General features: G+C 46.3%; 2 protein-coding genes across 5 annotated transcripts in view; both read right to left on the reverse strand.

Moving 5' to 3' along the window:
- Window positions 1-25,038, reverse strand: part of DPF2 (double PHD fingers 2) — an 88,512-nt gene extending 63,474 nt beyond the window's left edge. For all 3 annotated transcript variants that reach the window (XM_075939133.1, XM_075939132.1, XM_075939131.1), the window contains exons 1-2: window positions 24,649-25,038; window positions 23,342-23,463 (exon numbers count right to left, since the gene is read on the reverse strand). In XM_075939133.1, coding sequence (XP_075795248.1) covers window positions 23,342-23,463; window positions 24,649-25,023 — 497 coding nt within the window. In that variant the 5' untranslated portion in view covers window positions 25,024-25,038. The remainder of the gene's footprint in view (window positions 1-23,341; window positions 23,464-24,648) is intronic.
- Window positions 985-24,788, reverse strand: CDC42EP2 (CDC42 effector protein 2). Of its 2 annotated transcripts, none has more exons than XM_006136587.4 (2): window positions 24,649-24,788; window positions 985-4,734 (listed from the first exon to the last, which is right to left on the reverse strand). In XM_006136587.4, exon 2 carries the CDS (start codon window positions 4,168-4,170, stop codon window positions 3,457-3,459), a length of 714 nt encoding a protein of 237 aa, XP_006136649.2. In that variant the 5' UTR covers window positions 4,171-4,734; window positions 24,649-24,788; the 3' UTR covers window positions 985-3,456. The 2 variants fall into 2 exon arrangements, with proteins under 2 accessions (XP_006136649.2, XP_075795250.1); XM_075939135.1 differs by lacking the exon at window positions 24,649-24,788 and adding an exon at window positions 23,342-23,463.
- Window positions 25,039-26,515: the final 1,477 nt, after the last annotated feature.

Here is a 26,515-nt window from a genome sequence, read left to right on the forward strand (position 1 = left end):
CTCTTATGAATTCTGACAGATTTACACCCCAGTAGCTAGATTTATCCATTGCCCTACACTTTGTGTAGTTATTTAACCCACTGAAATGGCAAGCTCTTTGGAGAAGGGGCAGTATTTTTGTTATGTGGTTGTACAGCACCTTGGGACCCAGATCTTTTGGTGATCCTGAAGCACTGCTAGAAAAAAAAAGACAGCTTTTATCCTCATTTAGTCAGAGGACCTATTTCTGGTCTATATTACACCACTGTATATCAGGAGTAACTACGCTGCAGACAGAAGGCTAGCTTTTCCTCTGGTAAATCAGTGGAGCTCTGTTGACTTTACCAGCTCAGAATCTGGCCCCTTAAAGTTAAAACTGGTGTAAAGTCAGACCAGAATGAAACCCAGAGACTGCCATGGGAGTGTTCCCACATACTCCAGGGTGAATTTGGTCCAATTTATCTGCTTTGCAGCCTGAGGGCTAGAAAATTTGGCAAAACACTTATTTAAACCAAAGTTGCTGCCTCTCTCAGGCAGCTTTGCCTTATAAGGCACCTTAGTCACATACACATTTGTCTCCTTTATAAAGCCTCCCAACAGAAACAGATGGGCAGCATAAACAAGAGCTGAGACAGTTGTGCAGTGACAAGATGAGAGCTTGTTATTTTTAATGAGTCATTATTTATTCCCCCCTAGAAAAGATTAAACAAAACGATACACTGTACAAAACAGCAAATCAGTGACGATGAGATGTTGTCGGAAAAACATATTCCGATGGGTGGGGAGGAACAGAAGGTCAGTGCATTAATTGCTTAAGTCTGGGCACAACTTAACTGTGAACTGAAGCTGCCAGAAATGTCTGTGAATGATGCTGCTTTGAACTTAATTACTGCCTTTAAGTCAGCAGGGTCTTATATTTTTTACATATATCAAACCTTGATATTTGTGATAGAAATGTAGCCGTGTTAGTCTGGGGTAGTTGAAGCAAAATGCAGGACAATGGAGCACTTTAAAGACTAACAAGATGGTTTATTAGATGATGAGCTTTCGTGGGCCAGACCCACTTCCTTGATATTTGTGTGATGCAGGGAAGGTATATTTATCCATACAGTATTTTATAGATAGAGAAACCGGGGAAGTGAGAGCTGTGATTTGCTCAAGATCACATAGTAAATCAGTGGTAGAGCTAGGAACAGCTCTGAGTTCTGGTCCTCACTGCTGTTCTAAGCACACGACAACATCCCCCCTCCCTCTCAGAGCTAGGAGGAAAACTCAAGAGTCCTGACTCCCAGTTTCCTTTTCCTAAGCATTAAACTACATTGACCTCTCAGAGATGGGAATAGAACCTTGGAGCCTAAGGGGTCTAATAGGTGCTTATAATATGTCCTCGCTCATAGCCTCATACCCCAAATCTGGACATTTGAAAGGATTTTAAGGGAGTCAGGCACCCAATTCCTATTTAATTTCAGAGGGATCTGGGTTTCTAACTCCAGTAGGCTCTTTTTAAAATCCTAAACCAAAAAACTACGCAAGTCTGAATTATCCCATATTGTTAGTTCAATTATTCCATAGAGTCAGCTGAGCAGTCTATTAAGTCCCTCCTTTATAGCCTATCTCTGCCATGACACCTACAAATCATTCTTGTCTGATACTGGTTGCGACAGAGACAATTGGAGGCTACTATTTCTTTGCTACATGCTGTTTCTTTTATTATTCACTCATTGTTTCTACCCACTCAGTCCTATCCAGTATTTACATTGTAAAATGGTGGAGGCAGAAGTGGTCTTCTGTATTAAAATATCTGTTCAGTGCCTAGTACCATAGGGCCTTGATATTTGATTGAGTGAAAGAATGATTATAAAACTGGAACTCTAGAGAGTTAGGTTCAATTCCTGGTTTAGCCCTGGATTACCTGTGTGATCATGCCCAACGAGCCTAAATGCCTTTAAAAATCTGCTCATTGATCTATCCTTTGCCTCAGTTCCTCCAGGTATAAAATGAGGACAATACTTCCCTACATCACAGGGATGCTACTAGGATAAAGTCCACTAGTTAGTGATGAGAGATACAGAAGTACTGAGACTGTAGTTCCTACCTAAAATATTATAAACAAACAAACAAACACACACTATAAGAGAAGAGCTGACATTTTAAAACCACCTAAGAAATTTTAATAGGAATTAGAAGTCCAAATCTTTTAGGCAACTTTGAAAATAAGACCCACTTGAGCAAATGGAATCATCTGTTGTCTTGATTATTTTTGCAGTTCTAATGCCAGTATAATTTAGATTACCATCAATTTTAAAGGCCAGAAGGGACCATTATCTTGCATAATACAAGCCAAAACACATCCCCACAAATTCCTGCATCAAGCTTAAAAATTTGTGGTTGAATTAGAGTGTCTCAGTTTAAAGACTCCAAGTGATGGAGAATTCACCACATCCCTTGGTAATTTGTTCCAGTGGTTAATTATCCTTGCTGTAGAAAAGTTTCATCTTATTTCCAGCTTGGAGTGTGATGACTTCAACTTTCAACCATTGAATCTAGTTATGCTTATGTCTGCTAAAATTTACAATCTTCTAATCTGTTCTCTAACTTTTTTATAAAGAAGGATCATCGTAAAAGCCCAATGGATTTTTTCCTAGTTACTTTACTAATAAGATGGCAGATTTAAAAAAAAATCCAATTTAGAGGTTATAAAAGTTGCTTACAATCCATTTGAAAATTCAGGTTATCTGGCAAACAGCAAGTGATCAAGTTTTAAAACAGTAAATACAAATAGGAAGACAATTTGATTTAGAATAGCATGGGTCAACTTGATTGAGTTGTACTACATCAGTGAGCGAGTTACATGACTAATGTGAACTGTGATTCTTGATTACAGTGCTAATGAGAAATTCCCAAAGTATATGTGGTTATATTCCAATCTGCTTTTTTTCCCTTTAAATAAGGACCTCAGCAATATGGCATCTCTCACAGGATCTACTTTGACAAAGTTCTATGTAAAATAGTCTCTCGTACAGTCAGAATCAGGATCCTTTTGAATTAATATCTTGATATTCCCCCATATCATTCACATCACACCAAGTACAAATAGTTTAAAATGACAGTGCTTTTTTTAAAAAAGTAATATCCCTTACAATTTACTCATATCAGTAAAGTTAAAAGTTCTTATTGCTACGCCACAATTTATTGCTGCTGCTGAACTTATCTTGGCTTCATACATTTTTCAGTACTGAGCAGCATTCAAAGGCCTGCAAGAAGCAACATTAAAAATGTTGGCATGATGGGCATTGGGGAAAGTAAGCAACACACTCCTAAAAGCTTAATACCTTAGATCCACAATTGGGATTCCACACAGGATAAATTTCACTAAATTCAAGCTGGCCCAGTTAACCATATTCCCCTTGGGGAAAAATCTTATCTACAAAACCTCTACATTTTAAAGTCCTTCTCCCATCGAAGTCCCTTTAATTTTCATGTCAGGATTTCTTGCCTTCCAGAATCTTGTATCGCTTTTCCAGCTTGGTGTTTATCCATGACCTGAAGCACATCCTCCAAGATAGAAGGCCCCAGATCCACATGGAGGGAGAGCAGGGAACCAGCATGGGACATAAAGGGCTCATCTTTATTTTTTTCTTCAGCAAACCCATTCTGAGCAAGCAGCTCATTGGGGCTGCAGCGATGAGGGGCAGGCTCAGAAGTCCTGTTGTCCTTGGATGAAGTCAGTTCTGCCATAGCTTCCTTGCCTTGCAGCGCTGGTTGAAATTTGTCATCAAGGTGTAGCCTTGGAGGCTTTGGTGGAGCCTGGGTAGAGGGTAGCATCAGAGCCTGTGGACCACCAATGACAGGCAGCGAGATGGCATTCTTTAGAAGGGGAGAGGGCGTTTCAGACAGTGGTTGCTCATGACCAGAGATCGTAGCAGTTCTTGAGAACTCAAATGGCACTGCACAGTGGCTACCCCTGTCAGAATCTAGGCTACCTTCAGTCCTCGGTAGAAGGTGGAACTTCCCTTGCAAGAAAGAAATATCCCCAAACATATCATTCTCTCCACCACTCCCTATGTGAATAGTGTGTCTGAAGTCACCCAAGGGGGGGCTGATCATATCAGAAGAAAGGATGTCTCGGAGCTTTTCCTTCTTGCCCTTCCGACTGCCTCTCTTCAAGTAGATCGGGACCTTAGTGGACATCTTGGCAATTAAAATAAACCCTCAGGTGAGGGTATCGTTTTGGATCCTAAAAAACAGTCTTAAAAATAATCTAAATGTTTTCTGCCATTTTTTATAAAAAGATGTTTGGAAATTGAGCAGTAACATGTAAGAGAAAAGTTCTCACTGTCAAAATGCTTCAGGAAATTAATTCCAGCCACTCATAATTTCTCTTTCTAAAATTTGTTGGAGATGTCACAGGTAACAGAATGACCCAGGTCATTCATTCCAGGCACGTGTGATGTCTCCTGGGAGATTATCCACAAATCCACAGATCATCCATAACTTTTCAGGAAAGTTGGAATCAACAAAATGTATTACATCCAAGAAGATTTATCTTTGATCAGAATGAATGGAGAGGCATTAAAAAGTTGGACAAGTGACATGTTCCCAATGGAGGCGAAGATTAGGAACACACATCTTCACTCAGTCAATTTGTTCTGATCTAGCTTTTCTTGAAGATGAAAACTGTCAGCTCAGCAGCCGAGTATGATCATTCCCTGTCTCCACCCTTCGTAAGCCAGGTTCTACACTTCCAGTCAAACACTGTATGAAACAGATTGATAAAAAAGTTAGCAATTGGTTTTTAATCTTAGTCAAGATCAGTCATTTTAATTACACTGGAGAAGTTCAGTAACTATTTCCAGGTTGGACCTCCCTGGTCTGGCACCCTAGGGACCTGACCAATGGAGGTCAATTCCAGGCTCCCCCTGGGTCCATCAGCAGAGGAATCCCCTACCCCCAGCCACACAACTGCTGGGGCCATTGGGGTTCTGCTGCCCCTGGGCCTGGAGAGCTGCCTCAGCCTCACCCCAGGGCTGCTGGGGTCACTGGGGCACTGCTGCTCCCTCGCAGTCCTGGGACTGCTGGGGCAGTGGGACTCTGCTGCCCCCAGGGGCTGCCCAGGCTTCTGGGCTCCTAGGGCTTTCTGGTCCAGAGGCTCTTTGGCCCAGCAACTTCCATGGTTCTGCTGGACCATGAATGTTGCCCCACCAGAGAGTCCCAGACAAGAAAGGTTCACCTGGTAGTAACCTTTAAAATGATCATTGCTTTTGAAATTAATTCTGCTTTTCCATGATTGGCACCGAGTTCCACAAGCCAATGTGTACGAATGAGTCACAGAGATCAGGAGGACACCAAAAAAAAAAAAAAAAAAAAGCGAGTGAACGAGAGACACGTGAACAAAGAATATAATCCATAGTTATGTTGAGAAGATTAATAATTGTAAATCAGACCAAACTTCATGTCTTAAACAATCACTAAGTGCCTGGGGTTAGGAAGAAACATCAAGTGAAATTTTCCAACGTGCCTAAGTGTTTTCGGAACTTCCACATTAATGCTTTTGAAAATCTCACCCTTCTCCCATAAGTATGCTTCTGCAGAATTGCCCATCAGGTAGAATTTACAACTTTCTCTGATGCATCTGGACTGGTACTGGATACTATTTGGTCATTGGTCTGAGCTGACATAGCAAAGTGGTGGAAGTACCATGCTAGATGGATTATTAATCTAATGGGAGGAGTTGAGGATACTGGACTATGTAGGCCCATTGGTCTGATACAGAATGAAATGGGGGAATATTGAGTTGGATGGATTAATTGGACTGACCCAATATAAACAATTTTATGTTCCTGTATTTCAAAAAGCTTCCCGACTCCTCATCCATCGTTGGGATGGATGAGTGACAACTAACCAATTACTGGTCCCACTTATGCCTTTCTTTCAATACCACTACAAGAATTCCTGGATTCTTGGCTCCACTACTGATTTCCTACATGACGCTGGACAAGTCTCTTCACCTCTCCGTGTGTTAGCCTCCCTGAACGATAAAATAGAAATGACAACACTGCCCTAAGTCAGAGGAGGGCTGGGCAGGTTAAATAGCTCATGTATGTAAAGCTCTTTGAGAACAAATTATGAGCTCTTTAAGGAAGGGACCACCTATTGCTGCAAGCCTACAACAGCGCATTGCACAATAAGCCTCTGCTCTTTTAGCTGAGGCCTCTCAGCACTACCATAATGAAAACAACTGAGGAAACATAAAATACTATTGACCACAGGCCTATTTACACTCCAGTCAAACACACAATTATTCAGAGCAAGCAGACCTCTTTGCAATGCTCAGTAGACTCAGCACTTCTGGGAAGAAAAAAAGAGCGTCTGCCAAGCTGTACTGACACTATAGGCCAGTTCTTCCTCCTCCAGACAATCCCAAGCCATGATGAATTTTGCAAGCGAGTCATTTAACATTCCAAAGTGAACCACATTTGCAGTGTTCCATTCCCAGCCACTTAAAAACAAATGCAAGGCAATCAGCAGAAAGCTCTGTTTGGACTCCAGGAGTTTGTTTTACGTTCGACTTTAAAGCCCCAAAAACTGTCTCCACAAAACCACTTTTTTAAAAAAACCTTTGTGCCAAAGGTAGAGTGGGAAGCCATGTGATGTGTAGTAATGAGAGGGGGAGTCGCCAAAGCATATCAATTTTGTTAAAAACTCAAGTCAGAATGGGTTTAAATGTCAGACTGCTAAATTAATTAAGCAGGATTCTCTTGAGGGCAGCTCTTCTTGCGGTACCATTTCAAGTATTAGCTCTGTTATGAGCTGGGTGGAACTTTGTTATAGATTGAATTAAAACCTCCATTTAAAGACAAAAAGTATATAGATCCATCCCATGGCTTTTGGCTGATTCTTTGGGCATGGGTGGGAGGAAGGCAAAACAGAAAAAATGAAGAAGTCAGAGAGCCTACAGGAGCAACTGAAAGTGTGTGCGGCTAACCCTGTTTGTATACCACAAAGCCCCAGAGGGACCAGCTCCAGTGATGCAAAAGTCTGACATCTTTTAGGAAAAAACTCCTGGGTCTCATTCTAACATTTTACCTCAAACCCGTGCTGTGAGATGGACAGAAAGGAGAGTTATTCACATCTAAGTGGAGTGGGCCAGCTCTGATCGTGCTGTAGAACTTACTCCCAGAAAAGAGCTGGAGTTATCCAGACTAGAGATGTAATAGTGTAACCGTTCAAGCAGTTAGTTAACTGAGACGCATGAGTGTATCAGTTACCATCATGGTTATACCTAAGTTCCCGGCCCCCCTCCAGGGGAGCCAGCTGCCACTCTGTGCTCCTGGTTCTCTATCAAGAGTCCACAGTGTGTGGCAGCAGCCAACTCCCTGGGAGCCAGTACAGATTAAAAGGAACCAGATTAAACGCTGGCTCCAGGCATGCACCAGCTCTCAGACAGCCAGCTGCCAATCCATGCTGTTGTGCATGGAGCGGCACCCGGCTCACCAGGAGGCAGGCTTCACCCAGAGTGGGGCAGCAGGCCAGAGTCAGTTGCTGCCCCACACTGCTGCCTCTGATACAGAGGTAGCAGCAGCCAGCTCGCTGGGAGCAGGCAGGAGCTGGTGCATGCCAGGAGCTGTCTTAAAAGCTGGCTTCTGGCGCACACCAGCTGCCAGGGAGCCAGCTGCCATCCTGTGCTGTGGGCTTCCCAGGGAGCTGGCTGCACTGCAGGCTCTGCAGTACAAGCTTTATACTCCAGAGCCCGCAGCATATAACCACTCCATTTTTTTAATGGTTACATGGTTACCTAATTAACTGCTTTTTAACATCCTTAATGCAGACATGGTACAGGCCCTTGACATGCAGTTTGGAGTCAGTTGTCAATCTGAGCAAGCCAGGGCACAGCTAAGATCTTTTTAAAAAAGGAGGGGGGGGAGACTCCCCACTTGATCTAGCAGAGTAGCTAAAAAACGTATGGTCCTGGCATATCCAGATACCACAAAGGCCTTCTAGTACAGATGGGCAATGGATCAATGTGCAGATACTCAGCTGGATCCTGAGATGCTGATCAATATCGGCAAAAGGTCAAAGACATTCTGACAGGCTTTGGAATTTGCTACAGAACTTGAATTTTGAAGATGAAGCAGCTATTAGTGAGGAAGATGGAAGCTGGTGATCTTGAGCCCTGTATACACAATTCTGTATGTAATATATATGATGGAAAAGGGGATTCTCACCTGGATCATGACCTTATTAAATTATTAGATAAATAATAAATCTAATGTGTACATGGGAAACTGGCAAGAATTTAAAAGGTTAAAGGAAAACAATTTGTTAAGTTCTGGTACTGTAACAAAACCGGCCACAAAAAAGGAATGTTATCAATGTAAGGAAGGCCAAAACAGAATGTCACAAGTGCAGTGAAAGACCTTCTCCTAAATTTGAGAAATGGTGGTGCACTAAGCTGAAGGGGAAAAGCTGGGGGTACAAAGATCAGCCCTAGTTTTTGTTTAGATCTGGGCAGCTAAACAATAACAACAGGAGTTTGGCTATTGAGTGGGCATGTGATCCATGATGTGTATTTTCAAGGGAATCTTAGCTCCTATAGTTCTTGTAAATCTGAAACAAGAACTGACCCCATTTCCTTTGCTTAAGGTCTCTGGCAAACAGCAAATAGTGAGAAAAAGCACTGCAGCTGCAAAATGTGAGCTGGGTATCTGGTAAATAATGTTAGAAAGGAAAACAACAAGGGCTAATGTGAGCTCCCAGAGCTGGACACGTTCCAGCACCATGCTGTACACTCGCACCAGGAACAGCAGAACAACCTAAGGGCTGGTCTACACGAACATTGAAGTCGATCTAAGTTACACCAGTTCAGTTACATAAGTTACGTGACTGAAGTTGATATAACTTAGATTGGCTTACAGCGGTGTCCACACTGCAGTAGGTCAATGGGAGATGCTCTGTCGTCAACATAGTTTCTCTCTCTGACGAAGGTAGACGTGGAGGAGAGCACTCTCCCGTCACGTTAGTATGTCTTCCCAATGCCTTCCCAAACTACTAGATTGCCCCCCCGCCCATTCAGCTCTGCCAGCCATCCCCATGCTCTGAAGCCAGGAATGCTGGAGCTGGACCTCCTGCCTGCCCTCCTGATTCTCTGATTGTGGGGGGGAGGGTTCAGGCCACCCATGCTTGGGGAGTTGCCTCTACAATGGGGGTTGGCTCCCACGGGGGCCATGGGTGGCAGAGGCAGGTCTTGAGAGGAAGAGGCGGGGCTGAGGGTTTGCCCATGATACCGGGAAAAACCAACCCATGAAAACAGCCGCACCGGTTACCAGTAGCTAAATGGGAAGAGGCACTACAGGCCATCACAGAAATGTATCAGGAATGGGAGGCATATCAAGCCTTCAACCAGTCATGGGGCTTACCCACAGTTCTCATTAAGAAAAGATGGCAGCACCAGATTCTGTATGGACTGCAGAAAATTAAATAACATAAGAACGGCCATACTGGGTCAGATCAAAGGTTCATCTAGCCCAGTGTCCTGTCTTCTGACAATGGCCATTGCCAGGTGCCCCAGAGGGAATGAACAGAACAGGTAAGCATCAAGTAATCCCTCCCGTCCCCCATTCCCAGCTTCTGACAAACAGGCAGGGGCACGATTCCTGCCCATCGAGGCCAATAGCCAATATTCTCCATTAATGTATCTAGTTGGTTTTTTTAATCTTATTAAAGACCTGGTCTTCACAGTATCCTCTGGCAAGCAGTTCCACAGGTTGACTGTGTGTTATGTGAAAAAATACTTCTTTTTGTTTATTTTAAACCTGCTACCTATTAATTTCATTTGGTGACCCCATGTTCTTATGTTATGGAGCAAGTAAATAACTTTTCCTTATTTACTTTCTCCACACCAGTCATGATTTTATAGACCTCTATCATATCCTCCCCTTAATCTCCTTTTTTCTAAGGTGAAAAGTCCCAGTTTTATTAATCTCTCCTCATATGGCACACGGGCTTTTTCTTCTTCTTCTTCTTCAAGTGCTTACTTTTAGTTCCAAACTAGGGGTGTGCATGCCACATGTATGAATGTTGGAAGGTCAGCTAGTGGAACCCATCAGGTCAGCTATGGAGACTCCTGGGATGGCATCTTCATGGTGGTGTATATAGCTATGGCCATAACCATGAGGTGCAGCTCTTGGGTTCAGATTTCTGGGCTCCTGCATGAAGTCCAAAATACAATCCCTGCCCTGGCCTGCAGACAGACTCAAGGCTGCATACCATGAAGGGCTCAACGGCAACCCTCAAGACCTGAGAATTTATACACCGGCCCCTCAGAGGAAGCCACTGAGATCCCAGGTCACCCCATGGTTCTGTTCTGCTCCTCACTGACAGGCTTGCAAGAAGGGGCGGGATCGCCCCCTGAACTCACTGATGGCAGGAAGTGGAGTGATGCAGCTGGAAGCCAGGGGAGCAGAGCAGAGTGGGGCTGGGTTGCTCCTTTTCCTGCTGCTGCAGTGAGCCTCAGGGTGGGCTTGACCCCTGCTGCTGGTGCCAGGCCCCCTGCTTGTCCCCTGGGCTGCATCACTCCAGGGAGGGGGCTTTGGAAAAGGGGGCGGGAAGAAGCAGGCTGGACTGAGGATGGAGGGTGTGTATGTCTCAGACCTTGCACTTGCCTAGGGATGGACCTAGTATTGGCACATGGCAGTGGATCCAAAAGAGAAGGGGAAAGTAGCTTTCAAAGCAGGACAAGGCTTGTAACAATTGAAAGTGGTGGGTTTCGGTTTGTGCAGTGAGTGGCTAATGGAGAATGCATCATATGGATGCCCTCTCAGCCTGTCTTGTTATACTGAGATGATATTCTGGTGAATGCTTAAACATTTGATCAGGAACTAAAACATTTACACATAGTCTGTGATATGCTGAAGGAGGCCGATTTGAAACTGAGCCCAAAGTAGCGTGAGTTGTTCCAAAAAGTGGTGATCTGTAGTAGGCACACAATTAGCAGGGGGGAAAGGAGGGAATTTCCCCTGGGAAAAAGAAAACGCAAGCTGAATAGAGCTGGCTAGCTCCCAAGATGCTCTCAGATGTTCTGGGTTTCTCAGGGCTCTACTCCTGTTACTCAGGGTTATTTGTGGGTTTGCCACTATTGCAAAACCACTGCACAGTTTGGGTGAGAAAGGGAAAACACTTCACTAGTCAGCAGAGTATGATGTAGCATTTTCAGAGTTGATTAAGACTCTTGCCCCAGACATGATTCACACCCCTTTCATTCTGGAAACAAACAGTAGTGCTTACAGATTGGGGGGCAGTTCTGATACAAGAATACAAACACTTGAAAGGGTGGTAGTTTAATCTAGTAAAAAGTCCAAGTTCTCCTGAGAGAAATTATTGCACCACACAAAAGGAGCTCTTAGCAGTGGTTACATCTATAAAATGTGTTCATTACTATTTGTGTGGAAGGAAGATTATGTCATGTTTCCCTGTAAGGGCTCTTTAGATTCAGGAATCTTTGAAGGACAGCTTTCCAGGAGGTTGGAGAAATTACAATGCTACAATTTCGCAATCATTCAGAGGCCTGGCCATAAGTATGGTAATGCTGAAGCCTTGTCCAGACAGGCCTCTTGCACAGCTAATTGCTCCAAAAAGAAAAGAAAGGAATTAGCTGCTCAAGGGAACGGGAAGACCTCCCTTTCTCTAGTCTCAGGCAGATCTATACTTACAGGATCAACACTGCAGCAATTGATCCCTCACAGGTTGATTTAGAGGGTCTAGTAAAGTCTCACTAAATTGATCACTGATCACTCGCTCATCGACTCAGGTACTCTGGAACATAAGGGGAGGTGATGGGAGAGTTTCTCCTGTGTGTGTTGTCCGTCCGTCCGTCATCCCCGCCCGCAGTGGAGACCCCGTGGTAACTCAATACTTTGAAAAAAAAATGTCCTAAGGTTATCTCATGATCTTACCACTGTAGGAAATTTTGGGGTTGCAAAAACCTTAGACAAACTAGGGACAAGTTCTGTTGGTTAAAAGCAGCCAAAATATAGACAGTTGGTGCAAGAAATGTGCCATTTGCGTTGCGAAGAAGGCCCCCCTAAAACAGGGAGAACCCCTTTGTAGTGTATCATGAGGGGATGCCAACAGAGTATATTGCCACTGCTGTTCTTGGAAACTTTGTCTGAGACAGAGGCTGACAAGCAATACCTGGTAGCTATTAGCTAATGGACTACTTCACAAATGGTCTAAGGCTTACCCAATTAAAAATCAAGTAACAGTGACCATAGCAGGGGTCCAAATGAATGACTTCTTCTCCAGATCTGCAAGCTTGGGTGAGTTACACATAGAGCAAGGGAGAAACTTTGAATCCAAAGTGCTTCAACAGTGGGGGTTTTTTTTGTTTTTTTGTGCAGGTCTGAGGGACAGGTCAGCTGGCAAACTTTAAAAAATAGTATCAAAGGGACTAGAACCAGCATATTCCATTCCTTTTGATAACTGAATCCTGGTCTACACTGAAAAGTCAGGTTGAACCAGCTGTATCGCTTAAGGGTTTGAAAAATCCACGCATACCCTGAGCAGTTAAGTAACCCAACCCCCAGCTACACCAAACAGGAGAAACTCTCCCATCAGCATTAGTGGTGTCTACACTCATATTGCCACCTGCTGCTGCTGAGCCACGATGGCAATCCAAGAGTCGACAAGGCCTTAGAACAGCCATCAATGTGTACCCCAGCACTCCTCATGTTTTGGCAGATGCTAAAGCACTCTCTTGTATGGAGCTTTTGAAGTGGAACAAAGGCATGGATGGTTGGTACAGTTGGGGTGAGCAAAGGCAGGCCGCCAGCCTCATCTACAGCCCCACCCACTCTGCTGAGCGCTCCCCAGCCTCCCTGGAACACCAGAGAGAGGAAAGAGAGGGCAGAGGAGCATGCATGCAACGCAGCTTCTAGAGCACTATGGGAGGAGGTGGTTCCAGCCTCCCCAGCCAATAGGGTTGTAGGTGTCCGGTATTCAACCAGTTTTTGCGCCCTCTGTCCGGTAAAAAAATTCAGAAAATACCAGACGTGCAATTTCCAGTATTTTCTGGTTTTCCAGCTGGGCGCCCAACAGAAGCCTGGCAGGGACGGGGGGAGTGGCTGGGAGGCGGGACGCGATCGGCGCTGGGAGCCTCTGTTGCGTCTGACGTAGGAGTAATGCTTTGGGGAGGAGGAGAAGCCCTGTCTGTGCTCCTGAGCGCTGTTCAAGAGCATTGTGGAGCCGTATCCAGACTCGCTTGTGAATCACCAGGACCATACACGGGACAGGCAGCGCCCTGGGATCTGCATGTGCCCAGGTCAGTCCCACTCCCTGCCGGCCGATTCTATCCCCCCCCCCCGCTCTCCTCCCGGGTCAACCCTGCTCCCCCCAACCCCTCCCTACCAGCCCAGCTTCCCACTGGCTGCCCCTCCAATGTCCCCGGCCAGCCCCACTGCCCCTGACACCCCCCCAGCTCTGCTTCCCGCCCCCCCCCCGGTCAGCTCCATTCCCCTCCCAGCTGGTCCCTTCCCCCACCACATCAAGAGTGTCCGGTATTTTTCTGAAGCTAGCTGGTAACCCTACCAGCCAGAAGCATGAGGAGGCCAGGCTCTGGGGACAGCAACACTCCGCCCCAAAAATGCCTACAATAGGCTCTCTGGGAGCAGAGTGTGGGTGGCTGGTGGTTTGGGAAGGCAGAGCTTTCCCTTGCCTAAGCCACCCGGATGCCCATGAACAAAGGGATTTGAACTATCTGGACTCGGCAGAAACCCTACAACCCAAACCTGCAAAGGTTCAAACCTTTGCTAGGGAAAGTCTGAAGCTAGCATTTGACAGAATGAAAAGGCTCTATGATAGAAAGGCACTTACAGAAACTTTTAAAAGAGGAGATGAGTCTGGTTCCACAATCCTTGAAGGAAGGTGGACAAAAGCCCTACACTGGATACATTTTGTGAGGGACCATACATAGTACTGACCCAAATAAATGAAGTGATGTCACAACACGGTTGGATCCCAGGAGTAAGCCCAGAAGTTATCTTCTCAGATGGCCCTGATGGATATCGGGGACAGAATTTCAGCTTGGCTATCCCCTGAATCTGAGAACGTAGTGGTGGAAACTGAGATGGGAAAAGTTGTTAGAGGTGAATTCCTCGTTAGAACAAAATGGTCAGGCTCTATCTCAGCCATCAAATTCCACAGAAACAACCACAACAATGGGAAAAAAAGCCTCAAAGGGATTAGGGTAGGAATAAAATTGCTTTGGGCTGGTGATGGGAAACCATCTCAACAGAAGATACTATATTTGTGTTAACTTGTATGCTTTTAAATTTTTTTCTTTTTGTTTGGGATGGGCTCTTAAGTGACACCAGGGGAAGGGAGGAGGGCAGGGAGGAGGCCGGGGCTGGCTGCAGATGGAGGGGGGAGGGCGAGTGGCTGGGGAGGGGGAGGCAAGGGGGCCAAGGCTGGCTGTGGCTGGAGGGAGGGTGAGGGGGGAGCAAGAGCCCAGGTAGAGGCCACAGAGTAGGGCTGAGAGGCCAGAGCTGCGGCTGGGGGCGGGGGAGTAGCCAGGGAGGAGAGCCAGGCATGCTTACCCCCAAAGACAGGGAGGTTGGTGAGCATAGTGAGCAGGAAGCACCACCCCTAGTTCTTTGAAAATAGAGGTTTGCCCCAAAACCTCACTTTCATACCTTAAAAGTATTGGGACAGATCCTGTTAGTACAGCTGCATTAACTTTAATGGAGCTATGTCAATTTATAGCAGCTGCAGCTCTTGTCCACACATTGGCTGTGTCTACATTGGCACCCCTTTCCAGAAAAGGGATGCTAATGAGACACATCGCAATTGCAAATTCTGCGGGGGATTTAAATATCCCCCGCGGCATTTGCATTTACATGTCTGCCACTTTTTTCCGGCTCGGGGTTATGCTGGAGAAAAGCGCCAGTTTAGACGCGATTTTCCGGAAAATAAACCCTTTTCTGGAAGATCCTTTATTCCTATTTTCAAGTAGGAATAAGGGATCTTCCGGAAAAGGGTTTATTTTCCGGAAAATCACGTCTAGACTGGCACTTTTCTCCGGCATAACCCCGAGCCGGAAAAAAGCGGCAACCATGTAAATGCAAATGCCGCGTGGGATATGTCTCATTAGCATCCCTTTTCTGGAAAGGGGTGCCAATGTAGACACAGGCACCAGGTATAGTGATAGCTCTTTTCCTTGAACTAGTTAGTGGTAGAGGCACTGACCAAGCACAGCCCTGACAGCCTGATGCTGTGAGAACACTTCCTTCTGCGGAGCCAATCATTTGTGGGCCTTAGTTTCCCCTTAAAATAAAACCCATGATAGTCCTGATTTTGACCATTTTGAAGTCAATGGAGTTACATACTGTGCCTGATTCTGATCTCACACTAATTTTACACCCCAGCAACTTTATTATTATTATTATTCCTGATTTGCAGCACCACAAGTGAAATCAGCATCAGGCCTCATAAGTGCTGATTTTTAATACTGGATAAGTCTGATCTCTGGAAAGGTGTACACGCAAAGGTCTTTCTAAGCCGGGGTCTCAAACTCCTGACCTGCAAGCCAATCCCAGCTGGAGCAATTGCACAATCCAGCCCAAGACTTCTGGTAGGGTTGGGGGAGCCTGTCCTTTACCAGCCCTCAAAGCTCTGCCTCTTCCCACCATCACTCTGCCCTCTCCCACCCATGACACCCTGTCCCAAAGCACCCAGGGAGGGAGTCCTGGCGCCATGCGGCAGGAGCAGTCATTCACTCCCACATACACTAGGGCTACGTCTACACTGCAAGCTTTTTGCACAAGAATGTTCTTGCGCAAAAACTTGCCGAGTGTCTACACTGCACGTGCGTTCTTGCACAAGTAAATTTACAGTACAGCTTCGGAAAACAGGGCTTCTTCTGGAAGAGTTATTCCTCTCCCCACCAAGAATAAGCCCTCTTGTGCAAGAGTTCTTCCATAAGAAGTCAGTGTGGATGGGCAACATGATTTTCTTGCGCAAGAAACCCCGATGGCTAAAATGGCCATCAGAGCTTTCTTGCACAAGAGAGCGTCCACACTGCCATGGACACTCCTGCGCAAAAGCACATGGCAGTGTGGATACGCTCGTGGAAGACCTTTTGCACAAGAACTCTTGCACAAAACAGTTCTTGTGCAAGAAGCCTGTAGAGTAGAAGTAGCCTAGAAGCAGAGGACAGTGGAGTGAATGCACCTGCCCAGTGCACTCCGCTTCCCCCGCAGCTCCTGCCACCACTGGGAACGCGGAAGCATGACTGCCACTGTGGTGCCAAACCTCCCCTCCTCCCAGTAACAAACAAGCTTTGTGGCGCTCAACTTGCTAAGCAAAAATGTTGCTTTTCTCACTGAGATCTGACTCCCAATAGAAAGGGGAGAAGGACTAGAACATGCAACACAACGAATCACCTCCTGCTACTACTCTGGGTTCCCACTGGCAGCACAGTACAATTACAGGCAGTCCCCGGGTTACGTACAAGATAGGGACTATAGGTTTGTTCTTAAGTTGAATTTGTACGTAACTCGGAACTGGCTCCAGATTCAGCCACTGCTGCTGAAACTGACCAGGGGCTGACTACAGGAAGCCCGAGGCAGAGTTGCTCTTCCCCCAGCTTCCTGGAATCAGCCGCTGATCAATTTCAACAGCGGCTGAATCTGGAGCCTGGGCCAGAACAGCTGGGGCGCTGCCGGGTAGGTCCCCCTCAGGATCAACCTGGCAGCACCCCAGCTGCTCTACCCCAGGCGTCCACAACAAAAGCCTGGCCTGCTGGGGGGGCGCACTAGCTGCCCTCCCCACCCCACCCCAGCAGACCAGGGACACCCAGAGCAAAGCCGCAGATGCGGCGCGGTCCCGCGCCTCCAAAGCTTTGCTCTGGAGCAAAGCCGCAGAGGCGCGGGACCCCACCGCCTCTGTGGCTTTGCTCGAGGTGTCCCTGGTCTGCTGGGGACCCCTCCCAGCAGACCAGGGACACCCCAAGCAAAGCCACAGAGACCCCCCAGCAGACCAGGGACACCCGGAGCAGCTTTTCTCGCCCCAGAGGACGCGGTGGCGGGACCACTGCGTGTCTGGGTGGTCCCGCCGCCCGCGAGTTCCGGGGCAAGAAAAGCCCCGTTAGTAAGTGCGGATCCGACATAAGTCGGATCCACGTAAGTCGGGGACTGCCTGTACAACGACGTTACAGCAAGACTGAGCCTGATGGACCCTGAGTTCAATTCCAGGCTCTGGCCTACTGGGTGACCCTGGGCAAGTGACTGCCCCTCCCTGAGCCTCAGTTTCCCTACCTGTAAAATTGGAACGATACCGATGCACTCTGAGACATATGGATTAAGAGAGAAGTATTAATTTATTATCATAGTGTCACCAATCCTAGTCTGTTTTACTACGGACAGGGAAATGGGAGTATAAAACTGCAGTGCTTTATTATGGATAATAATATCAGAAAGAAAACCTGCCACCCAACATGGCTTGCACCCAGGAGATAAATATAAATGTTTGGCAGTCATGGAATGGGATTTTTAAAGGTGCCTAAGGAACTCCTCTAAAGATTCCACCGGGAATCTTACCATGATCAGATTAGAACTCTGTATTTCAATGGCTATTGTGACAAAACAGAGCAGCCCTGTAACCCCCTCCTGCCCTGCACAGTGAATGGCAGCCTATTCCTTTCTGTAATGTGCACCACGCCCTGTTCTTTATAAAAATAGCAGCCTAGCCCTGTTTGTGCCTGTTACTGATGAACAGTTTCCCTTTTGTGTCCTTCCTTCTTGGCAAAGCCTTAGAGGTTCAGTTTAACGGCTCCTTGCAGCACCTGCTCTGACAGGCTAATAGAAACCCCTCCCATCAGGGATTCAATGGCCTACCACTCCCCCAGACTCCAAAACAAAGGCATCCTGTGATAGAGGCCCTCCCCTGGGAGAGCTGAGGCACATGGCACTTTGGCTATTCAAGGGGCAGTGCTTAGTATTGTGATGCTGTGTCCATTGAAATAATTGGTAAAGCGCCCAATGATGTAACTCTGCCAGATCAAGCCAGTTCTCATTTACACTAATAAGGCTCAGGTCATGTAAAAGGGTCCTTTGCATCCACTTTAGGGCCCTTACTTTAGCAGAGTGGTGTAAAGGGGCTGCAGTGTAAATAAGAACCAGAGACTCGTAGTCTGGACAAACCAAACACAGGCTAGATCACAGATGATGGGTAACTGCTTTTATGACTGTACTGCCAAGAAACCAAAAGGAATTAGGGACCCCTGGCTTGAAATGATGTGGCTGCAAAAATAATTTTTCTAGCCTGTCACTTTAACCAGTTCAACCCTCCCTTTGAATCCCCCCACTGCATAAAGCATAAGCTGCTTCTGTTCACCTTCACAGCACTTCTCCATCAATCTCCCACCCACTCTGTTTATCATGCCTCCTCTGCTGTTGAGCTGTCAATGGTCACCTCTGATTGGCCCACGGTGCAAGCCAAGCCTGCATTGCCCACTTGTTACATTTTCAAACATGGTCCTTTGTGCTCTCTCCCATGCAGCCTCTCCCATTTGGGAGGAGCTCCCTATGAACATGCACAAAGCCACCTCACCATCCAACTTCAAATCCCTCCTCTGCTGGGAGGCCTACAAACAACTTGACCCCAGGCTGCTATTATGCTGCGATCTCTGCCTATCTATCATGCCTACCAACATTGTGTCCTTGTTTCCCTCCCCATCTGCCTGTATCCATCTGTTGTCTCTCGTATTAGAGCTAAGCTCACTGGCGCGGGGACCAACTTCTGTCCCATCTGTACAGCACCTAGCACAATAGGGGCCTAATCCATGACGGGTATTCCTGGGCTCTCTGGTAATATAAATAATAATTGTGCTAGGCACTGCGCAGATAGGAAGGCCTCGTCTACACTTGGAAAGGTTTGCCAGGACAGCGATGCAAATACATTTATTCCAGCAAACATACCTAGTGCAGATGCAGCTTAAACTGGCAAACATGCTTTTGCTGGTATAGTTTACACCAATTCCTTGAACAAAATAAGCTGGGGGGGGAGGGAAATCACACCCCTAACCATCATTACTGTACTGGCAAAAGTTTCAGTGTGGAACTGGCCATACTAAGAGACAATCCCTATTCCAAAGAGTTTACAATCTAAACAGGCAAGACATATGAAAGGTGGGAGGAAAACCAAGAGGAACATGTCAAAGCAAGTAAGGGCAGAGCTAGGAACAGAACCCAGATCTTCTTGATCACATTCCAGGAGTTTCCACCCCAAACCTATGAAATGATACTCTGGTGTATGTGTCAGGAGAAAGATGGAACATAAAAAGAAAAGTTCAGACCAGTCCAATTCCAGCTATTCAGACACTTAATTCTACTGGACATAGAAATAAAGGCAAGGCAGGATTCTTAACACAAGACTTTTATGACAAACCAGGTAGGAAGGACGCTTTTGCAGCTAAGGCATTGAGGGCCCAGTAGTGCTCTCACATCAGGATAAATCAGGACTTAACATCTCTGAAGTCGATGTGTAACACTGCTGTGAGCTGGGAGTCAGAACAGCTGCATTCTACTCTGGGCTCTGCCACCCAGTCAGCAGGATGTCCGTGGCTGAGGCACTTCCTTTACCTACCTCCTAAGAGTTCTGCTAAGCTAAAATTCAATAGCATTTAGTAAGGGAGTGACAATATGATCTAGTGGCTAGAACAGTGGGCTGGGACCCAGGAGTCCTGAATTCAGTGCTTGCTTCTGCAACCGCTTTGCTGGATGACACTGAACAAGTTACTTCCCCTCTCTGTGCCTTAGTTTCCCCATCTGTAAAGTGGCAAAACTGATTTGTAAAGCACTTGGAAATCTACTGGTAAAAAGCATCATGCCTGAGTGAGGGATTACTTGTATTTCAGCTGCCCCTTGGAACAGGACCCCATTGCGGCTACGTCAACACTACAGAGTTTTTGCAGCAAAAACAGCTGTTTTGCCGCAAAAACTCGCAGAGCGTCCACACTGTAAGCGCGTTCTTTTGACAGTAAATTGACAGTGAATCGAAAGAACAGAGGAGTTTTTGCACGATTGGTATTCCTCTTTCTATGAGGAAGAAGCCTTTTTGTGAAAGAGTTCTTTCGCAAACAGGCGTGTGTGGATGGGGAAGAGGAAAGAGGAAAACGCACAGGTGCCCTGGTGGCCATTCTGTGCATACCAATCAGTGCTTACTTTCGAGAAAGCATCCATGCAGTCTGGATGCTCTCTTTTGCAAAAGCGCATCGCTTTTTTAATGCGCTTTTGCAGTGTGGACACGCTCTTGTGCAAGAAGTTTTTGCGGAAGATCTCTTCTGACAAAAGCTTCTTGAGCAAAAATCCTGCAGTCTAGACGTAGCCTGTGCTAAGTGCTGATCAAACAAGGACTGAGACAGGCCCACTCCCAAGAGTTTACAACACTGTCCCAATTTTCTTCATCCCATCCCACTGCAGGATGAGGGCCTTCAGCAGCAGGGGGACTGGACCAATAGCAAGAGATTGATTCCTTGGCATGTGCTCCAGTGTTGGCATTGTAAACACTGAGAGGAAATGCTTATTTATTAGCATAGGAATTAAACAAAACAAAACAAAAAAATCACAGAAATTTCTTGGGTTATTGAACAGCTTAATTTGCAGAATCTTTAATAATAACCCATAGCTCTTGTCACCTGTAGGTCTGAGCACTTTGCAAAAGAGCTCAGGATTATTATCCTTATCTGACAGAAGGGGAAACTAAGGCACACAGAGGGGAAAAGGACTTCCTCAAAGTCACTGAGCAGGCCAGGGCAAAGTCAGGAATAGCACCCAGGTCTCCTAAATCCCAGTCCTGTGCTTGTCCTGAGTCTGTTTTACTTCCAGTCCCCACCCCATCTGTGGTTTGTATAGTAATTGATACCTGTATAGAGTGGAGGTAAGCCAGTAGCCAAATCAGAGCTTTCCACTCATTCACACTCAGGCTGATTAGCCACAGCATTACCCTGGGTTTTTGCCAATGTGACTCCATTTTCAGTTAAATTACAGACATAGAACAGGATTAACAAAGTGGTGAATTCTGGGGCACCTAGCAGTCTAGTTTTGCACCCACTCTGCAGAAGAGTTAAATCAAGACTCCATGATGTGCTTACAAGGGAGAATCAGCCTCCTCCCCCCCCCAATCTTTAGCTTTTGAGACTAAAGCTTTGTCTATTGACATACACTGGTGAAAAGCCAGTGTTACACCAATTAATTCAGTGGAACTGCTCCTGATTTACACTGGCATAAGCAAAATCAGGATCTGGGATCTTAGCCAGAAGTTCCAACTCCTAGGGCCAGATTCTCCACTGACCTGCACCTTAAAACATTCCCCTGTTTCCCCCTGACACGTGCTGGCTAGTTTTCTAATACAATATAAGCACAGAGAGTTTGGATTGGAAGCATGCTAAGGGACAGTCTTTAGCAGAGAATCCATCTGGTTCTCCCATACATCCACTAGATGGCTGTGTCTGTCAGGGATCATCTTCTTAAAAGAAGTTTCACCTTTCCAGCCCCACATATGTCTCTGCATTACAAGGGCAGGGAAGGGTCATTCCCCTCACCCAACCCACTGAAAACTATTTGTTTAATGCTCCAGGGAAAACTTTTGCCCTGAAGAGCAATGTTTTAAAAATTCCCAAGACAGATTTATCTGTAGAGTGAATACAGCCTACATCCCCATCCCCTGTTTTATCCAATAACATTACCCATCCCCCAAAAAAGCCTAAAGCCAATCCTGTGTCCCCCCCCCCCCCAACAAAAATTATTCTTCCTGACCCTGTAAAACAGAACACAAAGCTCTGTGGCAAAACAGTCTGAAAAGAACATTCTTTCTCTCATGGTACTTCCCATTCTAGCACTCTCCACCCTGGAGTCCCTCCTCCCCTTGTTCTGTCTCCTCCCTACACTGGCTTGCCCTGCAGTTAACTCCAAGTTAAGCTAGCTCACAACGGAGCTAGGCAGTAAAGTGTATGTGCAAGTCCCACAAGAGGGGTGACGCACTCAGAACTACCCTTCTCTGACAGATCATTACAGGTTGAACCTCTCTAGTCCAGCACCGTTGCGATCTGACTGGTGCCAAACCAGAGAATTTGCCTGATCATCAGAGGACAATATTGTCTAGCAGCATTACCAACAATTCCACTGCTTACTGGGCTCTAGAAGACATTTAAGAGTAAATTAGAGCTAAGTAACAGCACAGAACACTGGAAGCCAGGACTGTGGTGGCCGTAAACAAACTTTATGGGACCGTGGGAAACTTAGCCACACACCCATGATAAGTGAACACGGGGCTAACTAAAATCATCCCAGATCACGGATGCTGCCGGAACAGAGAGGTGCCGGACTAGAGAGGTTCAACCTGCAGTTACAAAAATGCCACGAGAGACCATATTAGCCTAGCAGCACAGTGCGATGGGGAGGGATTGGCATAGCAAAGCAGATGGGCTTTGGGAGCAAGGCCAACCTTAAGAAGTTCTTTATTCCAGGACGCCCAAGATATTAGCTTTGTTAGTAGCCAATAATGTGCCAGCATACCTGCGATATCTAGGTGCCAGGCAGTGCAAAGTCAGGCTAGTGGCAGGTATTCCTATGGCAAGCACCTGCTGCTGGCTAAGTTACAGAACGCCAGTGACACCGTGCAGCATTTGAACTTGCTCCTTGCCTTGGCCAGTTGGAGAGGAGAGAATCATCCAAGAACACGGGGGAAACTAAAGAAGGTAAAGGTAGGACCAAACTTCTGAACCCATAAAACGAGTCTAACTGTAAGAAGAAAACAACAAATGGTTTGGTAGCATTTTACAGACTAACAAAACATGTCTATAAAGTGCTACCAGACCATTTGTTGTTTTCTTCTGTAACAAACTAACTCAGCTACCCCCTGAAGCTCCTGTAAGAAGAAAGTAATGCAGGTTAGTGGCTAAGATGTGGCTGAGCATCAGAAAAAAATGGGTTCTAGGCTCTTCCCCTCCCTTTGCCAGTTCACTGTTTCCACTAACACCTTTTATCTGCTCTGTGGGTTTACATGGTATACTTTTTGGAGCAGGGTCAATATCTGTCTGTACAGTGCCAGGCACAGTAGGATCCCATTCTCTGTTAGGGTCTCAAGTTGCTACTGAAATATAAATAATAATGTAACAAATACTTTAAAAGAGGTAGTGGGCTTAAATGGCAGCAAGAGTGGTTTAAATTGGACATTAGGAAAAACTTCCTGTCACATTAGTTAAGCATTGGAATAAATGACCCAGGGAAACTAAGGAATCTCCACCACTGCAGATTTTTAAGAGCAGATGACAAAAACAGCTGTCTGGGTTGATCCAGGTACTTTGACCTACCTTTTGGGGTGAGATGGAAGTTTCCCTTTGGGCCAAGTAACCTCATATTTGTCTTCTACAAATTTCTTGCATCTTCCCCTGAAGCAGCAGGAACTGGGCAATGTAGAGGCAGGATCCTGGACCTGATGGTAATTTCAATATTCTTACATTGGGCTAGATTCTGCTCTCAGGAACAAAAGAGTAAATGGGGTCCCATGGAATTACTCTAGATTTACATAGAAAGAACTAAGTGGAACATCTGTGTGGTTACCCAGCTATCGCCATACCCTGCCTGCTTCTCATTTACCCCAAGGCTCTTATTGCTCTGCTGGTGTCAAGAGGTCTAATGTAAGAATCAGCCCTTTATCCCCTCATCTGGAACATGACATCTATTCAAGCATCTCAGTTTGCCAAAGATATTCTAAAGATAGTTAATTATAAACTTCACAGTTGGTTTCTAAAATTATGTAAGACATGTTGCTGGATGTAGATGGTGCCAGATGTAGATAGTGCTAGATGGAGACATATAATATAGGTGTAAAACAAACCCTCCTGGGGACCAGCAGAGCTTTATATAGACGATGATGGGTAAATGATACCCTGAAGTCCAGCTCCAAATGTAAAAGGCAGTTCCAGACACCCACAGCTTGGTTTAAAATGTGAGAGCATTAATTTCCCCCCATCCCTCTTGTTGCAAGCCCAAAGAGCCAACTTCACAAGTTTTACTGATTACAGATTTCACACACACACCCTTGGAATCAAATCCCCTGGCAGTGAACAGCTGGAATGAGACAGGAGGGGATCCCATTTCAGTGCCAAGCCCGCTGCCTTCAACAAGGAAGAAAAGTGGTAGCAGCGACCAGCCTGCAGAGCAGGAAAAGGCTGCCCTCCTGGCCCCCAGAGCTAAGACTCTGACGCTTTCTAGGTACTGAAAACAACGCTCAAACATTCTGGGCCTCATGGTCGCACCCTGACAAACAGGGAAACTGAGGCAAAGGAAAATATGCCACTACCACACCCCCGCCCCCACCCCAGGGAGCCATTGCAGTGCCTGTCCTGCCTCCCACAGACGGGAAAGGAACCCAGGAGTCCTGCCTCCCAGCCCCACTCTGCTCTAACCGCTCGACCCCACTCCCCTCTCACGAGAGAGACCGGAGCCCAAGCGTCCTGACCCGACTCGCGCCTCGGGAGCAGAACCCAGGAGTCCCGACTCTCCGCCAGCTTCGAGCTCCTTGGCAAGTGAAACTGCTGCGGTGGGTTAGGCGGCACCGCCAAGCACCGACCGCCCCGCGCAGCCACTCCCTACCCCCCCCCCCTTCCCGGCTCACCCTCTGCCCCGGCGGCGCTGGCGGGGGGACTCCTGCTCCGAGCTGCAGCCAGCGACCGAGTGAGCGGCAGCCGGGCTCTTCCTTCCCCACCCTGCTCCTCGAGCCAGCGCACCAAGGGCTGCCCCCCCTCCTCCGCGCTGCCGCGCGGGCCAATGCTAGAGCTGCACTGCAGCCCGCCGGAGAAGCGGCCTGCAAACTCCTCCCCGGGCCAAGTGCACGAGCCAGCCCCAGCGAGCGGGCAGACTGATTCGTGGAGCGCGCTAGGGCAGGCTTTGGGCTGCCCGTCCAGAAAGGGCTGCAAACGGGGGCGGACTGTTTAGTGGTGAAACTTGCCCTCCTCTTTCCCGCATTCTCAGAGGGCGGCGTCAGCTGCATGCCTAGAATGACCAGTGCCCCCGGCGTCCACGGGGACGGATCGTGCACAAGATGCAAGAGGAAATGTAGGAGCTTCCTCCTGGGATTGAAGGCTAGTTTTCCGTATATCTAAGGAGCATGGTTTATCTGTGCATAGTATCCATAGATCGTCTCTGGATAAAAAGGCGTGGAGAGAGCGTGAATAAGATGCCTAGATAAAAGATACAATTTTCAAAAGCTCATAAGTGACTTAGGAGCATGCATCCTGTTGAACGTCAATGGGACTTTGCTGCTAAGTGATTTAGATGCCTTTGAAAATTCTTCCCAAAAGAATTTCAATTTCTGTACATAAAAGGCAGATCCCCTGGGAATTAAGGGAAAAGATTGGCCCTGTGCCTAAACTCTGTACAAGAGTATGGAGTCCCTGTGTATGAAATGCATGGCTTGTGGGTAAGAGATGGACTTTAAGAGGTCCCTAAGTAATTTAGGAACACAGTCCCATTGCCATTCAATGTCACTTCTGCTCCTAAATCACTTAGGTGTTCAGAAATTTGAGAGTCAGAATTATGAGACTGTCTTGAAAATCATGAGATTCTTTTAAAAATTAATTGCAATTTTTTTAAAATTTACCTTCTGCATTCTGAATATTTCAGATGCTCTCATTTCCAACTTCTCTACAGCCATTAGGGTTAGACACTTACCTTTTATTCTTCTTAATGGAAGCTGAGATTCTCACGCATTCTCTTGATTCCAGTCAATGTGACTTTAGGGAAACCACCAAAATCACAAGAATCGTGAACAAATCACAAGAGTTTTTCAACACTGCAAAATGCATGCACCCTCAGTTAACAAAATGCACAGATTGCCACAGCATAAAAAGTGCTGAGTCTCAAAGAACAAAATGCATGGTTTATGCATGAAGTGCTTGACCCAATATGCCTGCTGAGTGTTTCCATTGACTTCAAGAGGCTTTGGATCAGACCCAGAGTGCATGGATTCTCTAGGGATCCAGTGCACAGAGCTAAGCAAATTAGTCATCTAGCTAAATAAAAAGTATAAATCAGTATGCCTGACATCTCTGTAATTTCTCGGCCAACTTTCACTGGACAAGCTGCTCGAAAGATTGTATTTAAGTTGAGCCTTTGCCAACCCCAGCTGGAAATAGCCTGAGTATTTATTTACATTAAAAACTCATATTGTATCTCCATCTTCATCAGCATTAAACAGTTTATCTGCATAAAGAAGATGCACTGATAAAGGTTTGGTGATGCACCCATTTGGATAAACCGTTGAACTAGCCCTATGAGATTTCTTCTTGTGTAGGCCTAACAGAGGCTCTGGGGGCATGTCTACAATAGGAAATTATTTCAAAATAAGTTATTTCAAATTAAACTCCCAAAATAATAATTTCGAAATAGCATGTCCACGCTATGAGGAAGCCTCAAAATTAGTCCGAGGCAGGCTCCGTTAATGTGGATGTGCTACCTTGACTTAGAGGCCCACGAAGCACTGG

Source organism: Pelodiscus sinensis, chromosome 11 (assembly GCF_049634645.1).
Source record: "Pelodiscus sinensis isolate JC-2024 chromosome 11, ASM4963464v1, whole genome shotgun sequence".
In the NCBI taxonomy this organism is placed as follows: Eukaryota; Metazoa; Chordata; order Testudines; family Trionychidae; genus Pelodiscus; species Pelodiscus sinensis.